This window comes from Leucoraja erinacea, chromosome 3 (genome assembly GCF_028641065.1).
Source record: "Leucoraja erinacea ecotype New England chromosome 3, Leri_hhj_1, whole genome shotgun sequence".
NCBI lineage: Eukaryota > Metazoa > Chordata > Chondrichthyes > Rajiformes > Rajidae > Leucoraja > Leucoraja erinaceus.
The window spans coordinates 72,803,166-72,827,467 of record NC_073379.1 but is presented as its reverse complement, the minus strand read 5'-3'; the positions used below and the strand labels follow the sequence as shown (position 1 = coordinate 72,827,467).

General features: G+C 42.8%; 1 protein-coding gene across 1 annotated transcript in view; it reads left to right on the top strand.

Annotated features, from left to right (window-relative positions):
- Positions 1-24,302, top strand: part of dapk1 (death-associated protein kinase 1) — a 179,956-nt gene that overhangs the window by 136,947 nt on the left and 18,707 nt on the right. The window contains exons 21-24 of the mRNA XM_055632928.1: positions 7,317-7,505; positions 8,516-8,713; positions 22,449-22,587; positions 22,962-23,082. Coding sequence (XP_055488903.1) covers positions 7,317-7,505; positions 8,516-8,713; positions 22,449-22,587; positions 22,962-23,082 — 647 coding nt within the window. The remainder of the gene's footprint in view (positions 1-7,316; positions 7,506-8,515; positions 8,714-22,448; positions 22,588-22,961; positions 23,083-24,302) is intronic.

Here is a 24,302-nt window from a genome sequence, read left to right as displayed (position 1 = left end):
AGACCTAATCAAGATCAACTACTTTAATGTGGCATTTTGTGTGAATGTTGGATACATAAGGATTGAAATCTGGCTCTCTGTAGATATTGCTTGCTTATAATTATGCAGCATTTTAGTTGAGTCGCAGTATGACAGTTCATCATTTGTAACTTTCTGCATTGCTTGAAACTAAAAAATGTTTGAGGCAGTGAGGTATCCATTATTCTTAATGGGCATGAAGACAGAGATAACTATAATTAACACCAATTGAATTCAATCAGCATGATGGTGACTTGAAATTGTGCTCTGAACATTTTGTTTGGTATAGCTGGTATTCTGTGCGATCTCACAAAAATAAGTTCGATTCAGTCATAAGCCCCTTTTGAAGTGGTTTATAATTGGACAGTGTCTTAGTTTCTTCTGACAGAGACAATAGACAATAGGTGCAGGAGTAGGCCATTCGGCCCATCGAGCCACCACCGCCATTCAATGTGATCATGGCTGATCATCCACACTCAGTACCCCGTTCCTGCCTTCTCCCCATATCCTCTGACTCCGGTATCTTTAAGAGCCCTAAATAGCTCTCTTGAAATTATCCAGAGAACTACCCTCCACCGCCCCAGAATTCCACAGGCTCACAACTCTGTGTAAAAAAAGTGTTTCCTCATCTCCGTTCTAAATGGCTTACCCCATATTCTTAAAGTGTGGCCCCTGGTTCTGGACTCCCCCAACACCGGGAACATGTTTCCTGCCTCTAGCATGTCAAAACCTTAATAATCTTATATATTTCAATAAGATACCCTCTCATCCTTCTAAATTCCAGGGTATACATGCCCAGCCGCTCCATTCTCTCAGCATATGACAGCCCCGCCATCCCGGGAATTAACCTTGTGAACGTACGCTGCACTCCCTGAATAGCAAGAATTTACTTCCTCAAATTTGGAGACCAAAACTACACACAATACTCCAGGTGTGGTCTCACTAGAGCCCTGTACGACTGCAGAAGGACCTCTTTGCTCCCATACTCAACTCCTCTTGTTATGAAGGCCAACATGCCATTCGCTTTCCTCACTGCCTGCTGTATCTGCATGCTTGCTTTCATTGACTGATGAACAAGGACCCCCAGATCCCGTTGTACTTCCCCTTTTCCCCAACGACACCATTTAGATAATAATCTGCCTTCCTGTTTTTGCAACCAAAATGGTAACCTCACATTTATCCACATTAAACTGCATCTGCCATGCATCTGCCCACTCACCCAGCCTGTCCAAGTCACCCTGCATTCTCATAGCATCCGCCTCACAGTTCACACTGCTACCCAGCTTTGTGTCACCTGCAAATTTACTAATGTTTCTTTGAATCCCTTCATCTAAATCATTGATGTATATTGTAACTAGCTGCGGTCCCAGCACCGAGCCTTGCGGTACCCCACTAGTCACTTCATGCCATACTGAAAGGGACCCGTTAATCCCTAATTTTGCCCACTATCCCCTATGTGGGACCTTATCAAATGCTTTCTGAAAGTCCAGGTACACTACATCCACTGGCTCTCCCTTGTCCATTTTCCTAGTTACATCCTCAAAAAATTCCAGAAGATTAATCAAGCATGATTTCCCCTTTGTAAATCCATGCTGACTAGGACCGATCCTGTTACTGCTTTCCAAATGTGTTGCTATTTCATCTTTTATGATTGACTCTAGCATCTTCCCCACCACCGACATGCTAATTCCCTGTTTTATCTCTCCCGTCTTTCTTAAAAAGTGGGATAACATTAGCTACCCTCCAATCCACTGGAACTGATCCTGAATTTATAGAACATTGGAAAATGATCACCAATGCATCCACGATTTCTAGAGCCATTTCCTTAAATACCCTGGGATGCAGACCATCAGGCCTTGGGGATTTATCAGCCTTCAGTCCCATCAGTCTACCCAACACTATTTCCTGCCTAATGTGGATTTCCTTCAGTTCCTCCGTCACCCCAGATCCTCTGGTCACTAATACATCAGGAAGATTGTTTGTGTCCTCCTTAGTGACATCCAAAGTATCTGTTCAACTCATATGCCATTTCTATGTTCCTCATAATAAATTCACCTTTTTCAGTCTTCAAGGATCCAACCTTGGTCTTAACTAATTGTTTCCTCTTCACATACCTAGAGAAGCTTTTACTATCCTACTTTATATTCTTGGCTAGCTTACCTTCGTACCTTATATTTTCTCCTCGTATTGCCTTTTTAGTTATCTCCTCGTGCTCTTTAAACATTATCCAATCCTCTGGCTACCCACTCATCTTTGCTATGTTGTACTTCTCTTTTATTTTTATACTGTCCCTGACTTCCCTTGTCAGTCACGGTCGCCCCTTACTCCCGTTGGAATCTTTCTTCCTCTTTGGAATGAACTGATCCTGCACCTTCTGTATTATTCCCAGAAATACCTACCATTGTTGTTCCATTGTCATCCCTGCTAGGGTATCTTTCCAGTCAACTTTGGCCAGCTCCTCCCTCATGGCTCCATAGTCCCCTTTGTTCAGCTGTAACACTGACATCTCCGATTTACCCTTCTCCCTCTCAAATTGTAGTTTAAAACTTACCATATTATGGTCACTACCTCCTAATGGCTCCTTAATCTCAAGTTTCCATATTAAATCCGGTTCATTACACAACACTAAATCCAGAATTGCCTTCTCCCTGGTGGGCTCCAGTACAAGCTGCTCTAAGAACCCATCCCTTTCTTGGGGTCCAGTACCAACCTGATTTTCCCAGTCTACCTGCATGTTGAAATCTCCCATATCTCCCATAGTATTACCTTAACGACATGCCGATTTTAACTCTTGATTCAACTTGCACCCTATGTCCAGGCTACTGTTTGGGGGCCTGCAGATTACTCCCATTAGGGACTTTTTACCCTTACAATTCCTTAGTTCTATCCATACTGACTCCACATCTCCTGTTTCAATGTCATCCCTTGCAAGGGACTGAATTTCATTCCTCACCAACAGAGCTACCCCACCACCCTCTGCCCACCTGTCTGTCTTATTGATAGGATGTATATCCTTGAATATTCAGTTCCCTCTTGCAGCCACGTCTCTGTAATTCCCACAACATCATACTTGCCAATTTCTAACTGAACCTCAAGCTCGTCCACTTTATTTCTTATACTTCGCGCATTCATATACAACACTTTGACTTCAGTATTCACCTCCCCTCTCACACCGCTCACTATTGGCCCTGACCTTACTCTCTTATCCCTTCTCGAACTTTCCTTCCCATTAATTCGGGAATCTTTTGTAACTTTTCCTGTACTCACTTCCCCTTCAACCATCTTTATACTCTCAATTTGTCAATCCCCCCCCCCCCCCCCCCCCCCCCCCCCACCCCCCCCCCCCAATTTAGTTTAAACCAACACGTGTAGCCCGAGCAAAACTGCCTGCCAGAACGTTGGTCCCCCTCCTGTTAAGGTGTGATCCGTCCCTTTTGTACAGGTCACCCCTACCCCAGAAGAGACCCCAGTGGTCTATAAAGCTAAATCCTTGCTCCCAGCACCAGCCCCCCAGCCACACATTCAGGTCCCCTATCTCCCTGTTCCTATCCTCACTAGCACGAGGTACTGGAAGCAATCCAGAGATAACCACCCTAGAAGTCCTACTTTTTGGTCGTCTTCCTAACTTTCTAAATTTGCGTTGCAAAACCTCCTTCATCTTCTTCCCGATGTCGTCCGTACCCACGTGCACAACTACTGCCGGCTGTTCAACTTCCCTCGCGAGGATGTTCTGACAACCTCACTGTAAGGTCCTGTCCAGGAAACTCTCGTTTTCCCGGATGTTCCTGAGTTGCTTCTCCAGTGCCCCAACATGGTCCTTCAGGAGCTAAACCTGGACGTACCTGCCACAGTTGTAGCAGCCAGAGGCACCATCAGTGTCCCTGACCTCCCCACATCTTGCAAGCATCACACTGACTCGGCTTACCCGTCATATCTTCACCACTTCTCGTCCTCTCCAACTTTTGCCGTAGTCTCCTATCCTCAGCCTCCTCGCACTTTTTCTCACAAGGCACTTCCCACGACAAGGCGCTCCCCGACATAAGAACATTTCAAAGAAATATTCTTAAACTGACATATGGAATAATTGTTCATTTTTGTATAGCTATTTACAGATGTAACAGAAACTGGGGAGCATCAGGCTATTAAAAAATTAATTTCTGATTACATTCTCCAATACTTAAACTCTGCTTTTTTTACAAATGTGTTTTTTCCTGTTAATTCTTTCATTTTTCTCTTCCAAAGAAAAATCCCGATCCTTTTGGAGGGAAATGGTTTTTGGTCTCTAGTCCCACTGGTTGCTCACCATAAGAGGTCATTTTTCACAAGCAAGGCTTATTGGTCAGTGATTGTGACAGGTTCATTTGTAGCAGCAGGCTTCACAATTGGGCCCAAACATGTCCACTTGCATAGAGTTGCAGGAAAGGAAGGAAAACATTGATTCATTTTTGCCCTCTTGAGACACCAAAGCCATTTGTAACACTGTAGCGCCACCTTGGCTTAGATTAACTCATTTGGCAGAGAATAATGAACTGGGAATCTTCATACTTTTCTCTGCATAAACTCAGAGCCAACATGAGCAAAATGCTTCTTGCTGCCTGTCCCGCTGAGTTACTCCAGCATTTTGTGTCTATCTTTGGTTCTTCAACTATCTTTTATCCAATACATCATGCCAATTTGCAGAAGGCAGGCACGATGAATTAATTGATGCAAATACTGTATAACCAAGCACAATAGTTAAATCTGCTAGAAGACAGCAACCAATATAGCTGCCAGGCATTTGTTGTCAAACTTGTATTCTGGCTTTCTTATCATAATTGAAGAGTTCAAAATCCATGAACAGAGATAAATTTAATTAATTAACTACCAGGGTCCACTCAGTCACCAGTCTGTCACTAAATGTAGTCAATCAAGACACATTATGGAGTCATTATTTAGGCAGATATTTACATTTTATCTTTTTTTTCTCTTAATTTCATCTCAAGAACATACATTATTGAGTTCCTAAATATGAATCACTGCATTTTTGACACTGGCATTATATAGTCAAATATACTGAAGTAAATGCCAAGAATCATCTTGGACAATGGTGCCCTGGGCTCGCAAAGTGATCTGGTCAATATAGATAAGTTCAGTGCTTGCAGCATGAGCGACAGAATCGCTTTTAAAAATAGGCAGTCTGAAATGTTGGCGTAAAAACATTATAGTTTGTCATTTTGGGGCTTCATCATAGCTGAAATCCAATATTGCAAATGTAATTTTGGAACTGTGGGATTTGTCACACTTACTGCAGCCAAATCAGCCGTGTGAACCAGCAGCGTTGTTGTCTGCTTTCCAATATAAGTGACTCAGTTCCATAAAACGTTATAAAATAATCAAGACTTGTCCATGTGAGATGACATGTCCCCTATCCTTCCATTGCTCCCATCCCTTGTGTTTAAATTTAAGATCCTTATCCTTGATCATAAATCACACCCCTCCTTTTCTCTGATCTACCTCTACGGATTTCCTTATTCTGATCCTACCTCTTATCCTGAACAATCCAATTGTTTCATTCCAACTTCCTATTCATCCTGCCTATTCTGGCACACCCTTCACCGTGTCAGCAATGGCCCTGGTGACTGAAACATTGCTTGTAAACCTCTAATTCTATCTCCAATTTCACTATTTAAATTTCTTCTAAATTGTGGATAATTGCCCTTCACTGCAAGATGGTTGAAGTACAGTAGCCCCGTGCACAGTTTCCAGGGCAAGAGATTTGCGAATAAGAGAAGGAGAACGTACATCAAGCATAGGATGTTTCAGTCCGAAGAAGGGTCTCGACCCAAAACGTCGCCTATTTCCTTCGCTCCTTAGATGCTGCCTCACCCGCTGAGTTTCTCCAGCATTTTTGTCTACCTTCAAGCAAAGGATTGTGAGCCTGTGAAATTCACTGCCATAGAAGCTGTGGAGAGAAAGTCACTGGATATTTTTTAAGAAAGATATTATTAAAAGCATTAAGACATACATGAACGAGAATATAGTATTGAGATAGATGACCAGCCATCTACTTGTTGAATCTTGAGCTGTCAAATGGTCTACTATTATAATTTAGTTTTAAAAGTGCAATTCACCAGCCCAGTATTTCCATCTTATTGTTTCTAGCAAGGTCTACATAAATATGTTTGTCAAAGTTCCAAATAAATCATCAGTACCATGCTCGATTGTAGATTTAACTTATTGCTGCAACGACACTTTATAATGAGTTTTGTAGTAAAATTAATATGCAGTCTTATTAAAGTGACACTTGGGGTTGTAGTTTAATTTAGAGAGGCAGCGTGGAAACAGGCCCTTCAGACCACTAAGTCCACGCCAACCATCAATCACCTGTACACGAGTTCTATGTTATCTCAGTTTTTCATCCTACACACTAGGGGCAATTTACAGAAGTCAATTAACCTCCAAACTCACATGTCTTTGGAATGTGGGAGGAAACCAGAGCACCCGGAGGAAATCCACACTATCACAGGGAGAACGTACAAATTCCATGCAGATAGCACCCACAGTCAGGATCGAACCCAGGTCCCTGGTGCTGTAAGGCAGCAACTCTACCACTATGTCACAGTGCTGCCCCATGTCTTCATCAAGATACAACGTAGATCAGGGAAAACTAGTCAGTTGGTTTGGATAGAGTAGTTGTCGATGTTGGTTGCATGACAAGGAGACTACATTAGGTTGCCTTGGATGGGATTTCAAGACCAAGACCCAATTACAAAAGTTCATATGATAAAAGTATTTAGAAATTGGAAACATAATTGGAAAACATTGCAGATCACCTTATGTTCTGTGAGAAGTACAAACAAGAACGTTAAATAATCTTCATTGTTTCATCTTTTTCTGTTCAAATTCACATGTAAATGATCATGAAATAAAGGGCAAAAGAAGAGAAAACAAGGAAATCCTAATGCAATTGCCTGCGCAAACGGGATGAATGACTGACTTGATTTTTACATCAAAATGCGGAAATAATTTAAAAAGATCCATGGAAGCAATCACCTAGTTATCTAATGCATTGGACAGAGTCAAGATGATTGATTGTGATTCTGTAGATCAGATTTGAAATTTAAACTGGAAAAGCTGACAATATGTGGCCACACCAGGCTCTGTCTACCCTGTCACTACTGTTGTGCCCTGTAACCCAATTGCTAACCAATATCTCCTCCCTACTTTATTAATTTCAAACAAATGTACATATTTTATTAGATAATAGTTCATTAGTTAAATATATAAACTACAGTATTTGATTGGCCTGTCTCTTTAAGTTTCAGTGAGTATTTCCAATCTGTACCCTGGCTGTGAGAACGTCAGTGTAAGGAGCCGGAGCATGATGTTTGAACCCAGCCTAACCAAAGGCGTGCTCCAAGCGTTTGTTTCACCTTCGCACAATCTAAACTATGCAATTGATGACCAGAGCACTAAAGCAATCGACATTCAACATGCTAACATTAATGGTAAGAAATATCTCCTTTAATGCAGCAGAGAAAAATTTGGACCTCCTGAGATGTAGCTGGCAATGTGCTTACAATTGTGAATTCAAATGCATTTTCTGGATAAAAAATTAAATTCCTATTTTGAATAGTTGAAACATAATTTTAAAAGCGTTAATTTCAATTGCAGTACATCAATGCAGCAGGATAATTCAACACTTACCTCGAGACTAGTAAATTAATTTGTGATGATTGTGCAGCAGTTACTCTGGCAGTTTAAAAAATGTTACCGCATTATTGTAGCAATGTACTCTTGGTAGTGTTGTGGAGCAAAACTGCAAGGAAGGAATAGCTTAATCAGGAAGGAACCAGACTAAATCTTTTTAGCCAGCATGGGTGCAGTGGCCCTAAAAACAAATACCTTTGAGAATCAGTGTTTAAGAAGGAACTGCAGATGCTGGAAAATCGAAGGTCTGAAGAAGGGTTTTGGCCCGAAACTTTGCCTATTTCCTTCGCTCCATAGATGCTGCTGCACCCGCTGAGTTTCTCCAGCTTTTTTGTGTACCTTTGAGAATCAGCCAGTCGCACGTGCTGGGATAAATGGATAATTGCAGCTGGCAGCAAACTCGTTTGGAAGTCTGGTTCAGGCATTTAACAGCTTGGTCGTGATGCTGCACACTGTCAAACAACATGCAGGCAATAATCATTAAATCTCACCTGGAATTAGGGCATTGGCCAGGAAATAGCCAGTTGGATAGCTGGCAAACTGCTTGATAGGAATAGGGTTAGATGAACTGTGTCAATCTAGTTAATTTTAATTTTCACTGGATGAATGGCTGGCATTTGAGCACCTCTGATACTTTCATAGTAATGTATAGATTTTTTTTTTACTGTTTCTTAAATTGTTTTCAATACTTTACTTAAACTGCGCAGCAGCTTTAAATAGAATATATGCAACTGTTATTTTGTGGCTTGAGATTTTTATATATTATTGAGCCTCCCCATGTAATTGAAGCATTCATCTCTCTTTTTAGGTGTTGGTGATTTAAATATCTGGGAATTCTCTGGCAATCCTGCCTACTACTGCAGTTACGATTACTTTGCAACAAATGACCCGACTGCTCTCCACTTGGTGCTTTTCAGTATAGAGGAACCTTATGAAATGCAATTGAACCAAGTGACGTTTTGGCTCAATTTCCTCAAAGCACTTACCCCAGTGGAAGACCCTATAGGTAAGATTCAATCCACGCACTATTTACTGAGCAGGCACATCTGCCGATTATTTGAATTTACAGAAGTCCGGAGGAACAGGGTCTGGTACTCAGATGTCACGTCAGCCAACGCTTCAGCCACTGATTGGGAGCCCAAGTTTCCGGTCAGTTCAGTGCTTAAAAGCCATCAGATCTGAGTGAACGGACCAGCTTTCGCAAGTTCCCTTGGATCTGATGGCTTTCAAACAATGAACTGAGTGGAAACTTGGGCTCCTGATCAGTGGCTGAAGGAGGAAGATCTATCCTCCTTAATATCTCTGATAAAAGCTTACATGGCTTTTGTTTTATCTTCTCCGTGTGTAATAGCTAATATGCAGAGGAAGATGTGTTAAACTGTAGAGATATGTCAAATGATTAAAGACATCAGAACCCCGAGGGTGGATAATGCATATCCCCATGTGAACGATAGAATTGGAAACCAACAGCAGAAAGATTATACTCAGGAAAAACTTCAAAGATTACAGTGAAGTTGTGCAAGTGTGTAAGGAAGCTGTTGGACTTATGCAGATTTATAAAAGCGCCAAAAGCCTGGTCCAAGGAACAAGTCTATTAGTCTGACAATTAAATGGTTCAAACGTCTGCGAGGTGCAGATTTGGGACAAATGAAAGATTTCAGAATATTTTTGTTGGGAGGTCGAAGTAAGACCTCCACAGGAATCTGTTATAATGTGGATTTTTTTTTTTTTTTACATCAAAGCAATCTTTGGCACCAAAAGCCTCCTCCTCCGTAATACTGGCATGCTCCAGACCATAATCATATCCATCCTTAAACTTGCTATCCTCTGTATCCTTCTCCTTGGTAAATACAGGTGAAAAATATTAATTTACAAATAAGGAATTGCAGGTGCTGGTTTACAAAGTGCTGGAGTAATTCAATGGGCCAGGCAGCATCTCTGGATAACGTGAATCGCTGACGTTTTGGGTCAGAACCATGTTCAGACTATTTATGGGGACGGGGAGGGGGAAGTGAGCTGGACAAGGATATAGGCTGGCAAATGAGAGGTGGAATAGGTGAGGGGTGTTTTAGGTAGACAGAGCCTCCTTTTGCCTCCTCCTCAGTTCTTTCAAAGGGTCTTCAACCTGATACATAGAAACATAGAAATTAGGTGCAGGAGTAGGCCATTCGGCCCCTCGAGCCTGCACCGCCATTCAATATGATCATGGCTGATCATCCAACTCAGTATCCCGTACCTGCCTTCTCTCCATACCCCCTGATCCCCTTAGCCACAATGGCCACATCTAACTCCCTCTTAAATATAGCCAATGACCTGGCCTCAACTACCCTCTGTGGCAGAGAGTTCCAGAGATTCACCACTCTCTGTGTGAAAAAAGTTTTTCTCATCTCGGTTTTAAAGGATTTCCCCCTTATCCTTAAGCTGTGACCCCTTGTCCTGGACTTCCCCAACATCCGGAAACAATCTTCCTGCATCTAGCCTGTCCAACCCCTTAAGAATTTTGTAAGTTTCTATAAGATCCCCTCTCAATCTCCTAAATTCTAGAGAGTATAAACCAAGTCTATCCAGTCTTTCTTCATAAGACAGTCCTGACATCCCAGGAATCAGTCTGGTGAACCTTCTCTGCACTCCCTCTATGGCAATAATGTCCTTCCTCAGATTTGGAGACCAAAACTGTATGCAATACTCCAGGTGTGGTCTCACCAAGACCCTGTACAACTGCAGTAGAACCTCCCTGCTCCTATACTCAAATCCTTTTGCTATGAAAGCTAACATACTTTTACTTTTACTAACAACGCTTTCTTTACTGCCTGCTGCACCTGCATGCCTACCTTCAATGACTGGTGTACCATGACACCCAGGTCTCGCTGCATCTCCCCTTTACCTAATCGGCCATCATTTAGATAATAGTCTGCTTTCCTGTTTTTGCCACCAAAATGGATAACCTCACATTTATCCACATTATACTGCATCTGCCAAACATTTGCCCACTCACCCAGCCTATCCAAGTCACCTTGCAGTCTCCTAGCATCCTCCTCACAGCTAACACTGCCCCCCAGCTTAGTGTCATCCGCAAACTTGGAGATGTTGCCTTCAATTCCCTCATCCAGATCATTAATATATATTGTAAATAGCTGGGGCCCCAGCACTGAGCCTTGCGGTACCCCACTAGTCACTGCCTGCCATTGTGAAAAGGACCTGTTTACTCCTACTCTTTGCTTCCTGTTTGCCAGCCAGTTCTCTATCCACATCAATACTGAACCCCCAATGCCGTGTGCTTTAAGTTTGTATACTAATCTCTTATGTGGGACCTTGTCGAAAGCCTTCTGGAAGTCTAGATACACCACATTCACTGGTTCTCCCCTATCCACGCTACTAGTTACATCCTCGAAAAATTCTATAAGATTCGTCAGACATGATTTACCTTTCGTAAATCCATGCTGACTTTGTCCAATGATTTCACCACTTTCCAAATGTGCTGCTATCCCATCTTTAATAACTGACTCTAGCAGTTTCCCCACTACCGATGTTAGACTAACTGGTCTGTAATTCCCTGTTTTCTCTCTCCCTCCCTTCTTAAAAAGTGGGGTTACGTTTGCTACCCGCCAATCCTCAGGAACTACTCCAGAATCTAAAGAGTTTTGAAAGATTATTACTAATGCATCCACTATTTCTGGAGCTACTTCCTTAAGTACTCTGGGATGCAGCCTACCTGGCCCTGGGGATTTATCGGCCTTTAATCCATTCAATTTATCCAACACCACTTCCCGACTAACCTGGATTTCACTCAATTCCTCCAACTCCTTTGACCCGCGGTCCCCTGCTATTTCCGGCAGATTATTTATGTCTTCCTTAGTGAAGACGGAACCAAAGTAGTTATTCAATTGGTCCGCCATATCCTTGTTCCCCATGATCAACTCACCCGTTTCTGACTGCAAGGGACCTACATTTGTTTTAACTAATCTCTTTCTTTTCACATATCTATAAAAACTTTTGCAGTCAGTTTTTATGTTCCCTGCCAGTTTTCTTTCATAATCTATTTTTCCTTTCCTAATTAAGCCCTTTGTCCTCCTCTGCTGGTCTCCCAGTCCTCTGGTATGCTGCTTTTTCTGGCTAGTTTGTACGCATCATCCTTCGCTTTGATACTATCCCTGATTTCCCTTGTTATCCACGGATGCACTACCTTCCCTGATTTATTCCTTTGCCAAACTGGGATGAACAATTTTTGTAGTTCATCCATGCAGTCTTTAAATGTCTTCCATTGCATATCCACTGTCAACCCTTTTAGAATTAATTGCCAGTCAATCTTGGCCAATTCACGTCTCATACCCTCAAAGTTACCTTTCTTTAAGTTCAGAACCATTGTTTCTGAATTAACAATGTCACTCTCCATCCTAATGAAGAACACAACCATATTATGGTCACTCTTGCCCAAGGGGGCACGTACAACAAGACTGCTAACTAACCCTTCCTCATTACTCAATATCCAGTCTAAAATAGCCTGCTCTCTCGTTGGTTCCTCTACATGTTGATTTAAATAACTAACCCGCATACATTCCAAGAAATCCTCTTCCTCAGCACCCCTGCCAATTTGATTCACCCAATCTATATGTAGATTGAAGTCACCCATTATAACTGTTTTGCCTTTGTCGCACGCATTTCTAATTTCCTGTTTGATACCATCTCCAACTTCACTACTACTGTTAGGTGGCCTGTACACAACACCCACCAGCGTTTTCTGCCCCTTAGTGTTTCGCAGCTCTACCCATACCGATTCCACATCCTCCAAACTAATGTCCTTCCTTTCCATTGCGTTAATCTCCTCTCTAACCAGCAACGCTACCCCACCTCCTTTTCCTTTCTCTCTATCCCTCCTGAATATTGAATATCCCTGGATGTTCAGCTCCCAGCCTTGGTCACCCTGGAGCCATGTCTCCGTGATCCCAACTATATCATAATAATTAATGGCTATCTGCACGTTCAACTCATCCACCTTATTACGAATACTCCTTGCATTGAGACACAAAGCCTTCAGGCTTGTTTTTACAACTCTCTTACCCCTTATACAATTATGTTGAGAAGTGGCCCTTTTTGATTTTTGCCCTGGTTTTGTCTGCCTGCCACTTTTACTTTTCACCTTGCTACCTCTTTCTTCTACCCTCATTTTACACCCCCCTGCCTCTCTGCTCTTGTACCCATCCCCCTGCCACATTAGTTTAAATCCTCCCCGACAGCACTAGCAAACACTCCCCCAAGGACATTGGTTCCATTCCAGCCCAGGTGCAGACCGTCCTGTTTGTACTGGTCCCACCTCCCCCAGAACTGGTTCCAATGCCCTAAAAATTTGAATCCCTCCCCCTTGCACCATTTTTCAAGCCACGTATTCATCTGCAATATCCTCCTATTTCTACTCTGACTGGCCCGTGGTACTGGTAGTAATCCAGAGATTATTACCTTTGAGGTCCTACTTTTAAGTTTATCTCCTAGCTCCCAAAATTCATCTTGTAGGAGCTCATCCCTTTTTTTACCTATATCGTTGGTGCCAATATGCACCACGACAACTGGCTGTTCACCCTCCCCCTCCAGAATGTTCTGCAGCCGTTCAGTGACATCCCTGACCCTTGCACCAGGGAGGCAACATACCATCCTGGAGTCTCGTTTGCGGCCGCAGAAACGCCTATCTATTCCCCTGACAATTGAATCCCCTATTACTATTGCCCTTCCACTCTTTTCCCCCCCCTCATGTGCCGCAGAGCCACCCATGGTGCCATGAATTTGGCTGCTGCTGCATTCCCCTGATGAGCCATCTCCCCCAACAGTATCCAAAATGGTATACCTGTTTAGGAGGGAGATGACCGCAGGGGACTCCTGCACTACCTGCCTACTGCTTTGCTGGCTATTGGCCACCCGTTCCCTTTCTGTCCTCTTACCTTTTACGTGCGGTGTGACCAACTCACTGTACGTGTTATCCACGACTTTCTCAGCATCGTGGATGCTCCAGTATGAATCCAGCCGCAGCTCCAACCGTTCAATGCGGTCTGCCAGGAGCTGCAGCTGGACACACTTCCTGCAAACGTAGTCACCAGGGACACCGACCATATCCCTGATCTCCCACATGTTGCAGGCTGAGCAAACCACGGGGCCAATCTCCACTGACATATCTTACTCCCAAATTAACTATATTAAATATTAAAAAACACAAAATGTTATCCTTTAATCTTTACTAATAAATACTACTAAATACTGTACACTTAACTCCCAGAATCCTTAACTCCCAGAATCCTTAACCTGAAGGCAAAAATGTAAACCCGGTCCACTTCCACCAATCAGAGGCTTCCACCAGACTCCTTCTCTGGAACGTTGCCAATTTTGGTGTCAGGTCCCTGGGCCTCTGTGAAAGCAAGACCCGCGATGTATTTTATACTTACAGCGCAGGTACTCCTCCCCTCGCACCTGGGCCTCTGTTTCTCTTTCTACAGATGCACCCTGATCTGAGTCTAATTCCAGCTGACTATTGGGAGGGCTATAGTATATCGGCAGCAAAGTGATCACCACCATACTATTCCTAACGTTCTACTTGTATGACCTCATAACATGATCATTTCTGTGTCATCGGGGTCACACAGGTGGAAGAAAGTTGTACTGAAGGAGGAAGACACAAAGCTGCAGGGATTTGTAAATGACAACAAACATTTTGAATGGTATTCAGGTATTGAAAGCAGCGGAGATAGTCTAGAATTGAGGGAGAATATATCTTGCCATGTACCAAGATGTTTGCGGTATAGTCTCAAATACATTTTATGTAAGACAGATTTCTAAGGAATCATTTGGAAGAAGAGAGCTGGAGAATATTGATTTCACCAGCATTGGTGGTGGCAGCGTAGAGACAGACAATCTTGCAAATGTGGAAGTATGTGGTTTTTAATAATGGATTATAAATGGAATTAAATGGATAGAATAGAGCATCCACTGTATGTTGCTGTTTGAATGATATCTTGTCAGTATGGCTCATATTTTTGTAATTTTCTATGTTTCTATGTAACTTGTTAGGGTGTGGCAGTTGAACAGAAGAAAGCATTCCCACAGGCCTTTTCTAGAAGAGAAAAACAGAGAGGGAGAAACAATTTTAAATATCTGAAATATGCAGCCAAATTGGAAACTGCAGGTGGCACCAAAGAGCCATTCAGGAAATCCATGTGCAAGCTGTTTGCAACTGTGGACCAAGTTCCAATGTTATTACCTTCTGAAGATGGTTACAGATGGTTCACTTAGGATTTATCTACCAATAAGGCAAAACCTCAAAGAACGATCGTATTCAATTCTGCATAATGCCATTAAATTTGAAATAGAACAAATTTCTGGCTAAGGGATGCAACTAATTTGCATGGGATTTAAGTATATATTTTGTGGTATGTATGTAACTAGCAAGGCTAGCATTGGCCATGCAGAGCAGGGACACAGTACTGCTACACTACAAGTGTTCTAGTAAACATTGGTGGGTTGAAGTGCCTCATTCCATGCTATATCTTTCTATTGTCAAGTTGTTATCAATTAAGTTTTCAATTAAGATGAGTGAAAATGTAATAATCTGCATTATATCCTGTATTAATAACAGATATCTATGCTAAGCGCTGTAAGCATCTAGAAATGGAATAAAGCAGTTCACTGCTCCTTTATCCATTGTGGGTTTTAAGGATTTAGCCTTTGCTTAAATGTCAGAAAGGATTCTAACTAAGAAATGTTAAAACAGGCCAAGGATACTTGAGTGCTGGTTCCTATTATGTTTAAGCCTCCGTGAGATTTTTTTTTTTAAATGTTAATAGCCAGTCAGCAAAATGCTATTGCAGTTTAAGTACTGATTCAACTCCGTTAACAAGTGCAAGTAGCTTGTGACTGACTTGTCACTGAAATCATGAACATCTAGTCACCTGATTCTATAAAAATCACTCAAAATTATAACTTCGGCTTCTGTGTGTATACTGATGTCATAAACCAAATTCCCTGAACATCTCCACAGTCTCTGAATTGGATGTCAGTCAAACCTGCACTTAACTCTCCGCAAACTTCATCTTTGAATTCCTCCACTCAGGTTTCAGTGAATGAATGATGAATGAATGAATAAGTTTATTGGCCAAGTATGTACACATACAAGGAATTTGCCCTGGTGCTCCGCTCGCAAGTAAAAACACGACATACAGTATCAATTAAGAATGACACATAAAACATTTTACTTCGGAGTCACGTGAGTGACTATGTGAAGAACCCCGCCAGGACGCATGCGTGTCATATATCGCTTTCACGCTTGCGAAACGACAGGCGGGGTGGAGCGTTCCCCCGCAGCGGTAAGTTTGAAACCGCGACCTGCAGGTAAGTGATTTACTCTGCGGTAGTTTTTGTCCCCGCGCTGTTTTTACACGGGGGGGGGGGAAGCTGGACAAAATAGTGTCCACAAGTGCTGCGAGTGAAGCTGGCTGGGGAGGACCGTGAAGTTGCGGAAGCCAGCAGCAGCTGAAGGCACAAGCCCCGTAAGGGATCAGCTGTGCCGACTTTTGGTCCCGCGCCGGCCAGAACACCACGGCCGGGTGGGAAACATGGAGAGCTGTGCAAACAACGGCAGGCGGCACAGGAATCACCCGTAAGGGAACAGCTGTGCCCGACTTCGCCCCCGCACCGGCCAGATTAAACACCATGGCTGGGCGGAGACTATACAGAACAGAGCCGTTGGCTTTGACAAGTCAAAACGGCAGGAGGAGGGGTGGAAGACGTTCCCCCTTAACGGCAAGTTTTAAGCCTGGACCTGCAGGTTAGTGATACTGCGGTCTTTATTGTTCCCATACTGTTCTACAGCTGGGGGGGAAATATGCACAAGGCAAATAAGTCGACCAGAGCTGCGACAAAGCTGGCAGGGGAAGACCGCGGAGTTACGGACGCCAGCAGTGGCTGGCGGCACAGGAATCACCCGTAAGGGAACAGCTGTGCTCGACTTCGCCCCCGCACCGGCCAGATTAAACACTGTGTCTGGGCGGGAAGGCAAGAAGAAAACCAAAAGAGTCGTTGACTGATGAGTCCGACTTTGAGCAGCCGCGAGCGGAGCGGTTGGAGCGGCTTATGCAGCAGAACTCCAACATGCCAGACTCCGGGAGATGGAGTCTTGTCACCGTGAGGATATAAAAAATACCCACAGCAGCACCTCTTGTAGGGCTGCACAGTGCATCTCCCTCGTCAGAGGGGAGTACTGGGGGGTCAATTCTGGGCTGACCCTGAAGAGGGGTTTTGACGAACAAAACTACAAGTGTGCAGGGGGTGCAGGAAGGCAAAATCTACTGGTCATGGTGTCCAAATACATACAGCCAGACCACGTTTCGACACCACTGCAAAAATACTTGGGACCAGGAAACTGCGCATCCCTGAATGTTCCATGCGTGGAAATAGCATCTGGAAACATGTCGGAGCAGGACTTGGGAAAGCCCTGGGGCTCATAAAGGCGACAACATTAAGGATCTCCTACAGCCAAAGACAGCACCCTTATGCACCCACCAGCAGAACAAGAGAAGCTGGTGAAAGCGCAAAGGCCGGGCATACAGGACAGCGGTCTTTTAGACCATAGCCCAGACCTGCCTTTCTGGAAGATGCGCAAACCCCCAACCCAAAAACAAACCCAGACACCGGCGCCTCAACCTCCACGAAGACCACACAGAAGAAGCAAACTTTCACTGGTAACAATGGAGGTAGGTGGGTCTGGTCCCTTACAAATTATAGGAAGAGTGATTATACACACATTGATGGGAGATTACACTCTTTTGGATACATGGTGTATATTAACTACAGACACTTATCCTAAGCAGTATCCAGGGATATACCATTGAATTGTGCAAAAGGGGTAATGGGTAAACCCAACACGATTGGCTGGAATTTGTGTCTTATATCTTTACCAAAAACAAAATAGATGGTGACAGTCGCATCATCATCGAATTGACCAAATCGAATACATTGTACTATATATTCAGTACAAAATGGGAACTGGTAACTGCTAAAGGACTGATTTCCAAAGGCTACTCCATGGCTAGCATTGACCTAAAAGATGCTTACTATTCAGTGCCTACACGGACTGATCTCAAAACGTTATTTTTAAAAATTCAACTGGATGTGGCAGCTCTGGCAGTATAGAACTCTACCAAATACATAATCATATGATCATACTAATTGTGGGCATAACTTTGGAGTTGGCCTAACTAGCTGTAACAGCCACCATACAATTGGGTGAAAACTGGGGTTATCATCCATCCAGTTAAATCTAAACTAACGCCTACCAACATAATGGATTATTTGGGGTTCATTATTGACAGCTCGCATGTCGGTGATTTTACCAAAGGACAAGGCTACATGCTTAACTGAGGCCTGCAACAACCCCACTGACATCAGTGAACCGTCTATCAGATCGGTAGCAAGGGTAATTGGCATATAGTGGCTGCCTTTCCAGCCACACAATTTGGACCTTTGTATTACCAAAAATCGACAAAGGGCAAAAATACAAACACTCAAAGTTAATACTGGTCATTTCGACAGACCAATAAGCCACCAATCAAAGCTTATGGAATTAAAATGGTGGAGGGATAACATTCGGCATTGTTCCAACCCTATCGTTATCAGAAAACCCTTAGTGGTGCTACAAACTGATGCCAGTGCGCTTGGTTGGGGTACTACCAATTTCCATCTCCATCTGTGGAGGTAGATGAAAGGCACAGGAGGCATCATTATCACAGACACTGGGCATAAACTACCTGGAAATGTGGGGTGCGTTCTATGGCCTAAAATCATACTGCTCTGGGATAAATCACCAGCGTGTTAGACTACAGAGTGACAATCTGACTAATACAATTTGGTAATGGTGTATCCAGAGAAATATGGGAATATCAACTACTTACCTACCAGGTAATCTAAAATTCAGTGACAGACATCAGGTCACACAAATTCAATAAAATAAGACTTAATCACCAGTTACCAAACTGTGTTTCTTGGGAACCAGACCCTGAGCCAGCAGGGACAGATGCTTTTCACTACATTGAGGGGGCAATTGTTTATCTATGCATTCTCTCCTTTTCTGCATCATCAGTCGGGTATTACAAAAAATACAACAAGGCTCAGCGTCTGTTAATTGGTAGTGCCGATTGGCCTACTTAACCATGGTTCCCTGTGATACTCAACATGGGGTTTAACCATGCATCACCATCCTGAAACAACCAGATTATTGTTTCATCCCGTAACAGGGGAACCCATCCATGTCAAAAACAACAAACCTATCAATTTGTAGAGTCTGAAGAAACCTCTACTGCAACTGGGACTGGCGGACTGAACATTAAACTATCTCAGCGGGCCACAGACTGTCCACCAAAAACTATATCCGGTATACATCAGGAAATGGGAGATATATTGTCACAGAAACAACATCACCTACAGTTTGATGAACATAACGTCTGTTCTCGAATTCCTGGCAGTCCTCCATTATGATGAGGTGCTCAGTTACAGTGTCATTAACTGCGCCAGAAGTGCCCTTTCAACATATCTATGGCGAGGATCAGAGCGTCATTCTGTTGGGACTCACCCATGGTAACCAAACTTATGACGGGAATTTTTAAGATCAATCCCCCAAGAACTAGGTACTCTCTAAATGGGATATGAATATTGCCCTAACGTTGCTAAGGAATTGGTCTGCAGCAACAGCTCTGTCCCTGCAAAGACTGACGCACAAAACAGTCATGCTGATGGCTTTGGTCACGGCACTAAGGGTACAGTTGTACATAAGTTAAGGCTGGACTATATGACTTCTTCAAAAGGAATATAACGTTTCATATTACGAATTAGTCAAACAGAACAGACCGGGATCATCAGGCTTCAAAATAGAATTTAGGGATTACCCTACAGATATCGTCTCTGTATAATAAGACAATTATTGTTCTATATGGAGAACACCAAAAACATCTGAGGCTATGAGATGGCACTACTAATCAGCCACAAACAACCCATAAAAAAGTGTCAGTTCAAACTATTTCCAGATGGCTGAAACAGGTTTTAACAACAGCTGGGGTGGATACTAACATATTCAAATCTTATTCCACCAGGGCTGCAACTACATCGGCAGCTATGGGGTTGGTACCAATGAACGAAATCCTCGAGACAGCAGGATGGATCAGGGGAAAATGTTCCAACTATTCTACGACAAACCTGTAGTTAAACTGGAACTTTGCAGAGCCAATTTTAATTTCTGTAATATAATTTCACCCCATAAATAGGAGCTATAATTTGTTGTTAACAATTTATCATGGATTTCAATGTTGGATTCATGTCTAAACATGTTAACACAATTCCTCCCACAGTCAATTAAGGCAGATGTGATGCATGGACTCGTTTCCATGGCATGAAATCACAGAGCTTTGAAATCTTCACGTAGTCACTCACGTGACTCCGAAGTAAAATAGTAAGATTAAACGAGAGCTTACCAGTTCGAAGTTTGATCGGTATTTTATGAGGAGTACGTTGAGGGAATACGTGCCCTCCGCTCCCACCCTTGATCATATACTCAACTGGTATTTTCTTCTCTAATCTTACTACGTTCAGTCATTACAGTTATCTGTGATTTCACACCGCTGCTTTGAAGAATAATACGCATGCGTCCTGGCGGGGTTCTTCACGTATTCTCTCAACGTACTCCTCATAAACTAACGATCAAACTTCGAACTGGTAAGTTCTCGTTTAATCTTACTATTAAACATTAATAACACGTCAGCAGAGGGTTTGTTAATTCGACTTTTTTTGTTTTTATTGTATGTCCGAGTGTTTTTTTGTCTTTCGGTGTGTTTTATGTGGGGGGTGTTGGGGGGGGGAAATGGGGGAAACCGTTTCTCAGTCATTTCCTCGAAGTAGAGGTGATTTTTTGCATGTCGCTTCTCCGCCTCCCCCTCTTGCGGCCTAACAGCTTGGATTGGAGCGGCCTTTCCCGGAGTCCGACTTCAGCAGCGGGCGCAATCTTCCTGCATCTAGCCTGTCCAACCCCTTAAGAATTTTGTAAGTTTCTATAAGATCCCCTCTCAATCTCCTAAATTCTAGAGAGTATAAACCAAGTCTATCCAGTATTTCTTCATAAGACAGTCCTGACATAGAAACATAGAAATTATGTGCTGGAGTAGGCCATTCGGCCCTTTGAGCCTGCACCACCATTCAATATGATCATGGCTGATCATCCAACTCAGTATCCCGTACCTGCCTTCTCTCCATACCCTCTGATCCCCTTAGCCACAAGGGCCACATCTAACTCCCTCTTAAATATAGCCAATGAACTGGCCTCAACTACCCTCTGTGGCAGAGAGTTCCAGAGATTCACCACTCTGTGTGAAAAAAAGTTCTTCTCATCCCAGGAATCAGTCTGGTGAACCTTATCTGCACTCCCTCTATGGCAATAATGTCCTTCCTCAGATTTGGAGACCAAAACTGTACGCAATACTCCAGGTGTGGTCTCACCAAGACCCTGTACAACTGCAGTAGAACCTCCCTGCTCCTATACTCAAATCCTTTTGCTATGAAAGCTAACATACCATTCGCTTTCTTCACTGCCTGCTGCACCTGCATGCCTACTTTCAATGACTGGTGTACCATGACACCCAGGTCTCACTGCATCTCCCCTTTTCCTAATCGGCCACCATTTAGATAATAGTCTGCTTTCCTGTTTTTTTTTTAAGTGGGACTAGTGGTAGTGGGACTAGTGTAGCTGGGACATTGTTGGCCGGTTTGGGCGAGTTGGGCCGAAGGGCCTGTCTCCACAATGCATCACTCTATGACTAAGACCTCAAGGATATACAAATATATGGCAGATGGATAATAATTTGGAAATGTAGTAGTTATCCATTGGTGGAGAAAATAGAAAAGGTGAGTATTGGTCCAATGGTGAGTGATTGGGAAGTGTTCAAAGAGATTGTACACAGGTTGCTAAAAGCATGTGCACCTTGCGCTTAGAAAGGCATCACCAAGAGAGTATTTGAGTACAAGAGTAATGATGTTTTCCCAAAAAAAGAAAGTCCCTTGGAATATTGTGTACAATTTTGATCTCCTTGCCCAAAAAATGGATATAGTTGTTCTTGCAAAGTGCAAAAACAATTAAATGGAGTGGTTGTTTAGGATAGAAGGTCTTTTCTTCAAGATTGAGAAGATTCTTTCAAGTTTTGAAGAATAAAAGATAACATTGAAAATTTCTAAGAGAACTCAACAGGCTAAATTTGTGCAGGAAGTTGCCCTTCCAAGATGTCTGGAAGGAAAAGTCACGTTTTCAAAATAAGAGATGGGTCATTTATGACTGCACTAAAGGGAAATTTATTCACTCAAGGAGTCGTGAAACCTATTGAATTCTCGATACGCTTTGTCATTATTGTTGATTTGAGGGTGTCATGAGATATGGGATTAATACAGAAAGTGGAGGATAAAAAACACCAATGATATTAGAGGGCAAAATGTATGCAGGGAATAAATAGATTCCAACTTCTGTTTTCTGTGAAGCCATGCTTTACGATTTTGAGTTCATGTCTCAATTTAAATTTAGTTTCCAGTTGGGAAATTATAGTCCTACACTATAGCTGAAGAAATGAATTATAGCCAACAATCAGAATAGTAAATGAATGGATACTCTACTCCTAGCAAAATAATGATCAATAATGATCAATGTTTGTAGTGAAAATAAATTATTTTCTTTACAGCTTTCGGTGGAAAGCTGAAAAATGCTTTGGAGATTGTCCTTGTTGCCACACATGCAGACATCGTAAACTGTCCTCGTTCATTTGGTGGGGAATTTGTTTATGACAAAGGTCTATCACTTCTAAAGGAATTGAAAAGCAGGTACGTTGTCAATATGTTTTCAGCACATTAATATTCCTTCCTCTCACTTCCCCCATCTGGTTCTATGGCACTGTTTGAACAAATATTCACAAAGATTTCTCCAAATGGTTTGGTCCTGATAAATCACAGCTCAAAAACTAATTGTTCATTTGTGTTATTGCTGATTGTAAACTCTTTTTGCTCAAACACCTCTTACATTTGCCTCTGCCCAGATTCACTTCTTGTAAAATATTTTTTATTATTTTCCTAGATATGAGAGAGGGTCTTATTTCTACTTTTATTGCCAGCAGTATGGGGTATGTTTGTGAAACATTTGTTAAATTATATTCCATAGGGCAGATTTAAAAATATATAATTACCTTTTTGCATCTCAGATTTGGAAACGATATGCAAATATCTGATCGACTATTTGTTCTTGATGCTGGTGCTTCTGGATCTAAAGACATGAAGATGCTGCGAAATCACCTGCTAGAGTTGAGGACTAGGATCATTTCTGTAAGTATCCTACACCATATGGTATAAATAAATTGGTCAATCGAGGAAAAGTAGTGTTAAAGTAACCAAGGAAGAAGTTCAGTGTCATGATACGCCTTGGGTAGTTTAGTTTTCTAGTATAGAACCCTTATCTTTCTTGGTCCTAGTGAAAGTAAGCCAAACAATTATGGTTAACTCATGCACAACTATACCTTTAGATTCAGTGTCTCACTTAAGTCTGCTTTTTTTCCCCCTTTCCTAAGAATGCTGATTCCTGCTTTGTGCAATTTTCATTGTGCACAAGTGCTAGTGTGGAGTTAGCTGGACTTCAATACTGGCACATGGGTTCAGTGCCCTTTGAGATAGGGAAGGGAAGCATTAGTCAGAGTCGCAGTTCATCATGTGTTGAGCATGAGCACTTAACGTAGTATATGTGTCATGATTCTACTTAATGTGATGCAATCAATTAGCCGGTTTGTCCACAAAGATCAGCAACTTTTGAGAATTGTTGCCAGGAATTCTCCATGCCTGTACAGTGTGTGTGAGGAAGCAGTTTAGCCTTTGTAGCACATTCAAGCCAAAAAGCCTATCCTGTTCCAACATGTGATCCGTTTCTGAAATTCTCCACCATGAGTAATTAGACAATATAGAAGAGTACAGGAACAGGCCCTTTGGCCATGATTTCTGCACCTTCGCCTATCCAAAAGCCTCTTCAATGCCACTATAATATCTGCTTGGCAATGCATTGCAGGCACCTACCACTCACTGTGTGGAATACCTGAATTTAATACACAGGACTAGATGTTAAAAGTCCCTTGTGCCAATAAGTGGGGAGCATTTCACGACATCCGTTGATTGTTGAGAGTGGTAGACGCTCAACATCGGTGGGGGGCGGGGGGGGTGATACATATATCTTGGCCTGTGTAACCTTCAGGATAGTTGGGCACAGGGCACATCATCAGTAGTGTACCCTTGCATCACTGGGTGTTTCGGCCTTTTAACACTATACACCCTCCACAAGGGCGGCCCGCTGCAGGATGATCAGCCCTCAGCGCGTGTCCCGTGTCAAACCATCCCAAAGATTCACCCTGACGTACTTGGGGCCCAGCATGGGTCATTCCGCTTGAGCCAAATCCACCGGCTGCTTCTTTCAGCCGCCTCTGAGAGTGATCTTATGGTCTTCCGCAGAGCCTGACCGTGGATTCCAAGCTCCTTCAGCAGTCTGATTGTAGATGACGCAA